Genomic DNA, 7,792 nt, shown 5'->3' on the forward strand with positions numbered 1-7,792 from the left:
AATGTCTGGGCTGTTTAACACACCATACATTTGGGCTTTTATATGGTGAGATTTTTGCACAACTGTGGATTCCCTTGTGTCCGTGGCAGTCAGAACAAATGATGTTTTATACTAGATGAGCAGAACTAAAGATTAAAAGTTAGTTGGCCTTAAGCAAGCTTCAATTCGCAGACTAATGGTGGACCAGTAGAAAGAGCCCTTTGTGATGTGGAGGCGGTGACGTCAAATGGACGCTATAAAGACATAAATTCATACTTTAGCTGGAACAACACAACAGTGGGAGGATGAGTCTTGGTGTCTTCCTTCATTTCTTAACTTGCATAACTAATGAGCGTTAAGCCTCGGATAAATTACACAGGACTAGAGACTGCTCTCAGATTTGCAAAAACTAGTTTGCCATCTGCACTGTAAGCTGACAAGATAAAAGGGATTATACACTGTAGTTAAACTGTTTTTATCAATTACGACTCAAATAACATGATGGAGATGCTTGAATACAGCCACTACCAGGTGAGATGGGTTTAATTTTTAATTTTTTTTTTCATTCCATTTACCATTTTGCACATTTCCTTTCCATCTAGTGTTCAGAATGTCCTGTATCAAGACTTAAGACTGTGTCATTATGTTTGCCAGACCATAATTTACAATCACTGAGCAGAGATGGCTGTCCACGCTGTATGAAAAGCTTACAGATACTTTAACTGCTGCTAGATCATGTGACATGACTGAGATACTCTTCAATGTAGAGAATTTCAGTCTCGTCTCATTGTCTTTTGTGAAAGTTTAGTAGCCAGGAGAGAGGAAGCTAAAATGTACATTGAACAATCCTTCACTTCCCTCTGTGTTTTGAAATTAAAAGAATTGCTTGGATGCTTTTCCACGACTTGGCACAGTAATACACAAACAGTGGAATTTGACTTTTTTGCTTGTTTTGTGCGAAAATTTTGTTTGAATTTGACAAACCCTGAATGTATGTGCATCTACGGCGTTTTTACACAGACATTAGTTTTTACCATTTGTTTTATACTGGTGTGACACATTCAAGGCAAACTTTTACTTTGTGTGTACTTAACATTTTTCCACAGGTAATGGAAATTCTGATTCCTTTTTTTTAACCAGCTACGACAAAAACATACATCTAGAAAAGCACTCGGAGAGCGCAGACCTCCGCCAAGGCAGCTCAGTGCCTACAAAATACACCCTGTCTGTGCGCCTGGGTCAGACGGCGAGTGTTGTAACCACTGATAACGTTATGGTCAGACATCAAGTGTTGTAACCAGTGATAGCATCTATGGATCACTCCCAACATTTAATCACATGTTCCTGGTCCCATTGCAGACATTTCCTGAAAATGTCATCCAAAGCCGTCCTTGTCCTTGACTTTTCGAGTTATGTTGCTAACTAACAGACAGACAGACAGACAAACTCTGGTGAAAACATTACCTCCTTGGCGGAGGTAAAAAAGTATATACAGTATTGAATCATGGTCTAGAGTAGATAGAGGACTGGTTTGAAAATCTTACAATGTATTCAGTTGTTTAGGTCTTCCTTACATAGGTGCCGTCTCACCTGGATAATCCCTCCAAGTACCACATCCAGCAGCCTCCGAGGCAGCAGGTGAGGCAGTATCTGTCCACCACCCTGAGTGGTAAAGCCGGCAGTCAGTGTCCCAGCCAGCCGCCCGAGCACGGCATGCCGCCCGGACCCGGGAGCAGTGCCCCCAACAGTCCTATGGCCCTGCTCACACTCAGCTCCAACTGTGAAAAAGAAGTACGCATACGTTCATGTCTCTGTTAAACTGTGACCAGAAATATGTGGTTTATTAAATATGATTTCCTTTCACAGATGGATGATGTCATTGATGATATCATTAGCTTAGAGTCCAGTTACAATGAAGATGTTCTTGGAATGATGGACCCAGGACTCCAAATGAACAACCCGGTAATTTTTCAAACATACTTTTCTCTTTTAAACAAAAAAACACCTGGTACACATAACTACAATCCAAAGTAAGACACATACCTTAATTAACATTATTTTGTTTCATGCTCTTTAGCTCCCCGTATCTGGAAACCTTCTCGATGTGTACGGCAATCAAGGACTTCCGCTCCCGGGCCTGGCCATCAGCAACTCCTGTCCCAACAACATCAAAAGGGAATACACAGGTAAACCACTGAGAAAACATGTTCATACTACACTGGGGGTGTCAAGATTTCTCTCTTTCTCTATAGAGTCTTGATAATGCACTGACTGTTAAATGATCTTCATGTACTTACAGTATCTGTGACAAATAACTGGCCCCCGTTTCCAACCCCTACTTTGTCTAGGAGTCAGCTCAGATTAAAATACACCTGTCAATTTGTTATTTAAGTTACTTTTAGTTATACTGTCTGTTATTGTGTTATATTATAATTATAATTAAATTATAATTAAATCAATATAAAAAATGTTTGACACATATTGTGTGCAGTTTGGAAATGCACAAGATACGATCAAGTCAAATATTTGTCAAATAATTACCCCAGCTCCTGGCATGAAGCAAGTACTGGACAAGTCTGGATCCTGTGGTCACTATGAAAACTATCAAAGACAAGAGGGTTTTCCAGTAGGTAAGCAAAGCAAAAAAAAAAAGATGGTGTTGTGTATAAAACTGTTTTCAATCCATTCTACAGAAACTGTATGTAAAGTATTTTTTGTATAACTAAATTGCACACAATAAGAAAAAGCTAATCGACACGTTTTATTTGCTACTGTAATCCTCAGTCCATAATGATTTCTTATTTGCTGTCACTATGTAGCATAAAGAACACATTTTAAGTGTTCTAAAGTGCTGAATTACAGGATGTATTATAATTTATTCGTGCTTCACAGAGGCTGAAGTCCGTGCTCTTGCTAAAGAGAGACAAAAGAAGGACAACCACAATTTAAGTAAGTCCACAAAATCACTAAAGCAAAGCAGGAGATGGCTTAACTATATAAAACGTCAAAACATTTCACCAGAAAGACATTGTTTGTGGAGTTATTTGATTTTTATCTCAGCTTAATTGTATTTTCAGCCAAATACATTTAAAATATGAAATTTAAAACAAGTTCCTTATTAAGGCGACATAATCTCTGTTTCACTGATGCTATCCATTTCACTTGACTGACTGTAGTTGAAAGAAGAAGGAGATTCAACATAAACGACCGTATCAAAGAACTGGGAACTTTGATCCCCAAGTCAAATGACCCGTAAGCATTCTTTTTTATTGTGTCCATACAACAGTCTGTCTATTCATTGTGTGTGTGTGTGTGTGTGTGTGTTTTTTTTTAAACAAATCTTAACGGCTTGTTTGCTCAGAGGAACTGTAAAGAATCCTGTGCTGTTCTGGTCATCTGGTCAGCTGGTCAGCTGACTGACTGTAGATCTTTTGTCTTCTGCATACCCAGAGACATGCGCTGGAATAAGGGCACCATTCTAAAAGCCTCAGTGGACTATATCAGGAGGCTGCAGCGAGAGCAGCAGCGAGCGAAGGAGCTTGAGTGCAGACAAAGGAAGCTGGAGCACGCAAACCGCCATCTGATGCTTCGTATACAGGTGCGTCATCCTGAGAGAGCGAAAGACCAGTATCTAACGGGAAGATTCAAACAACGTCCATCCATTCATCCATCTTCTATCGCTTTATCCTCCATATGAGGGTCACGGGGGGGGGGGGGCAATGGTGCCAATCGCAGCTGACATAGGGCGAAAGTTGGAGTACACCCTGGACAGGTTACTAGTCCATCACAGGGCCACACAACCATCCACTCTCACACCTATGGTCAATTTAGAGCATTGGTTCTCAAAGTGCGGCCCGGGGGCTAATGGCAGCCCGCAGAAACATTTCTGGCGGCCCGCAATGAATTCAGTTGATAGTTTTAATCCAGGAGCTACTAAGCTTGTTAAATGTTTATTGGACATTACTGGATACCAATAAGTGTAAACAAAAATACTGGGTATTTACCTGGTTTCTATATGGTGAATTTTTGTGTATTATTGGGTTATAAGCTGGTAATAAGCAGGTAGCTACAGCCCCCAATTACTAGCTATTTACCCAGTAAATATATGGTAACAGAAATATTACTTGGTCATATATAAATATTATGTGTTACTTGGTATTAACCTGTAATTAGAAGGTAAGACCAATGGCCAAAATACTGGGTAATTACCCAGTAAATTATAAAGCGTTATTATATTAATGCTTAAATTACATTATATTAACGCTTATATTACGCTAAACTGTAGAACTGCAATCTGGTCATTAAAATTATTACAAATGGGATTTCTTTCTGGTTTTTTTTTCCTTTGGCGGCCCTCAGTCCAATGTTGGGTTCCTAAATTGGCCCTTAGGTATCAAAACTTTGAGAACCCCTGATTTAGAGTGTCCAATTTGCCTAATCCCTAAATCTGCATGTTTTTTGAATCTGAGAGGAAACCGGAGAACCGTCAGCATAACAGGACAACATTTAAAAAAAAAAAAAAAAGTTCAGAACAACTTTTGAGGATTTTTGCGGACTCACATACAGTCCCTGTTAAAACTATAATTACCAGAACAAACCAGGAGATCCCCCAAGCATAAGTAGGGTCCAGAAGTCCCAGGGTTCACCATGTCTGAACCCAGTGCCTCCTGGAACACAGTCCCACTGAACATCCAAGAGCCCAAGACTCTCTTGGGTGTTGTTGTGTTGTTTGACTTAAATGCAAGGCAATAAAATGTTGGCCCAGATATCCACTTCAAGAATTTTAGTCCTGATCAAGTATTTACAAATGATCCATCATTTGGTGCAATTTTATTTATTTTTTATTCCAGGAATTGGAAATACAGGCACGGGCCCATGGTCTCACAGTGGTGTCATCCCCATCTATCTGCACATCAGAGTTATTGGCGCGAGCCATTAAACAGGAGCCCATCCTCGACGACTGCCCATCAGATCTCTACGCTCACAGTTCATCCTCTGACATGTCCCCTCCGACCACACTGGACCTCAACAACGGCACAATCACCTTTGACCAGATCCCTGCAGACGCAGTTGACCCTGGCCCCTACGGGAACTCCAGGACCTGTAAAATAAAGGAGTTGGTAAGGGACAACACCCTGTCCTCCATGTCCCCAGACGTCAGCAGCCGTCACAGTTCCAGCTCCAGTATGGAGGAGAAGGAGCACAGCTGTTAGCATTTTTTCCAGTGCTGTGAAACACACTGACTCTCACCCGGTCTGTAGCATCCCATTCATGAGGCTCCTGAATTAAATTATCCACATGACTGAGTGGATTGAGGAACCTGAAGCTAATTTAATATTGACTCTATATTATATATAATTTTCTTAAAGTGCATGAAAAGCAATACAAATGATCTCCTTATGAACCACAATGACACGAGATTACAGTGTTTGTACAGAATATTATGAACATAAACACTACAGTATCAAACCGGTTCTTTAACAAAAAAGAAAATAATCAATATTTTTACCATTTTGGTCACAGTTTAACAACATACTGTACACAGAACACAGAATTGGTTTAGATAGGTCTTGTCCTCCCTCTTCCACTTTTGGTGCTATACAGTTCTAGCATGACTCGGCTCAGCTCCACTCCTTTTTTTTCCCTTAGGGATAGTACTTTTTTTAGTTACTGGTGAGCTGAGCAGATACTAAAATGTGACGCCGACAAACTGCTGGCCACTGATTGGTCAGAGCGTCGTCACTGGGAGAGAACATGAGCGCGACGTCCGATACAAGAATCAAACCAAACAATACCGAAAATGTAGATCAGTTAAAAATCCTGAAAACCTGTTAATCTCCATCATTTAGCAAGGACATTTCTGAAAATCTCAATATTTAACAGAGGAGTATTTAGCGACAACACTGCTGAAAGCGAACGTGAGCCGAATCACAACTCGTTCTGCCATGTTTTAGCTCAGAGACTGCGTCAGATGGAGTCTTTGCTCCGGTCATGCAGGAAGTACTGAACTAATCTTTTTAATTCCAATGATTCAGTTCACCGAAAATAACTGCTTTGCTTGTCACTAGTGCGTTTGTGTCGCGTATCAAACAGTGTCACGGCAGTTTTCGTGCAGCTGTGCTATGACGACCCCACCCACGTCGAGAAGATACTATAGTGATGATACCGAACGACGTGCCTGATACCGAACCGATTAGCGCCATGCTGAGTAGAACTGTATAGTGAAAAAGTACCATATCTCGACTATTCGATATTTAACTCAGCTCACAAAGCAAAGGCAGCACAGTGTAGGAGCAGTTACTCAAGAATGAACGGTAAACTGCTGATAAAGCGCTCTGAGGGGTTTTATATCATTACAGAGTTGGATGAAGAGTTAATGCAAACTATGACACCAGTGCGTCATTGAGTTATATTTTTAAATCCTCAGATGACTGGAGAGAAACAGATGACAGTTTTCTTTTTAAAAGTTGACAGCCATTACTTTATAACATATATCATGTTTGAAGGGGAGAATGTCTTCTTTTGCTTTACATGCACTTTAATATTTACCTTTCACTCATGTTGGTTTCTCGAATGTACACTGGATTTATGCAGTCATATTATAACCTTGATTTTTTTTTTTTTTATAGATGTACAGTTATCAAGGCTGAGAAAATAGGTTGGGTGTCAGTCAATCTGATGATCTTACAGTTTTAAATTAATTCAGTCTTTTTTTAAACTTTTGATATTTGTCAGATATATATAGTGTACAGAGCATTTGAGAAAACTTGCATTGCTGTAAACATATTGCTGTAAAGTGCAGGAAAATATTCCATGTTGTCTTCAAATGTGCCAAAAGATTCACTTTTTGTAATAAAAAAAAAATGTTTTGATGTCTGATGATTCAATTGTAAAAAATATATGTCATTAAAAATGAGATGATAATGTAGTAGTGAATAATAGTTGTTTCTATACATATTTAAATGTATATCATTTTGTTACATGTGACAAAACAAGTAAGATGTACTCAAGAAATGGCCCAATGAAAAAGTAACTAATTATTATGAATTATTATTGTTTCCATTTATTTATTTATTTAGTTTTTCTCTTTTCTTTTAGAATTGCATTATTTTCTAAGATTTTTTTCATTTAGAATAGTTCACAAACATGCCAAATATTTCGTATCCCTTCCCTGGTAAATTAAACTTCTGTTGATAGTGTGTGAGAGTATTCTTCAACTGTTTTTCCAGTTACTAACAGATTGACAGACCAAAGGAGAGCAAAATAAATTTGCTTTTATCATATAATTTAAGTGACTTGTAACATGTAAAGAATCAAAGTATAAGACGCTGTTATACTTTCATTATGGTTAATGTAAAGTAAAAATAAACAAAATAATACAGTTCATATGCTAATAAGGGCTCAGCAGCCTTTGCTCAAGCAGTCACCTCATTGTTTAAGATTTGAATTATCTTGTAAAACACTGCTCTGCTAAATTTGATGTTTAGATTGTGAAATAAATATTAGGGAAATAATAAATATCTACGACACAGAATTATATGACAGTGGCAATGACCACCTGTCTTTCCAACCATTTAATGGATATAAGTAATACTAAAATAAATGAATACAATCATGGAAATGACTTGGACTTGTCAGCTCTCAGAGGCTTAAATAAGTAAATTCGTAAATAAATACCAGGCTCATGGTGCAAAAACACAGACATGGCAAGTAAACAAAACACCAAGTCAAAACATGTATAATGAAGGGTCCAAAACGTTGGGGAACTTCTAACTTGCTTTATTTCCCAATTGAAGGAAGTGAAGATCAGTCT

At 38.6% G+C, this 7,792-nt stretch overlaps 1 protein-coding gene across 1 annotated transcript; it reads left to right on the forward strand.

The window, feature by feature from the left end:
- Positions 1–477: 477 nt before the first annotated feature.
- Positions 478–5,192, forward strand: mitfa (melanocyte inducing transcription factor a; the record flags this gene model as incomplete). Its single annotated transcript, XM_083891843.1, has 9 exons — positions 478–510; positions 1,558–1,770; positions 1,846–1,941; positions 2,057–2,165; positions 2,526–2,609; positions 2,872–2,928; positions 3,156–3,231; positions 3,430–3,577; positions 4,830–5,192. 9 exons carry the CDS (start codon positions 478–480, stop codon positions 5,190–5,192), a joined length of 1,179 nt encoding a protein of 392 aa, XP_083747969.1.
- Between the last annotated feature and the right edge of the window lie 2,600 nt (positions 5,193–7,792).

The sequence above is a fragment of the Microchirus variegatus genome, assembly GCF_963457635.1.
Source record: "Microchirus variegatus genome assembly, chromosome: 7".
In the NCBI taxonomy this organism is placed as follows: Eukaryota; Metazoa; Chordata; class Actinopteri; order Pleuronectiformes; family Soleidae; genus Microchirus; species Microchirus variegatus.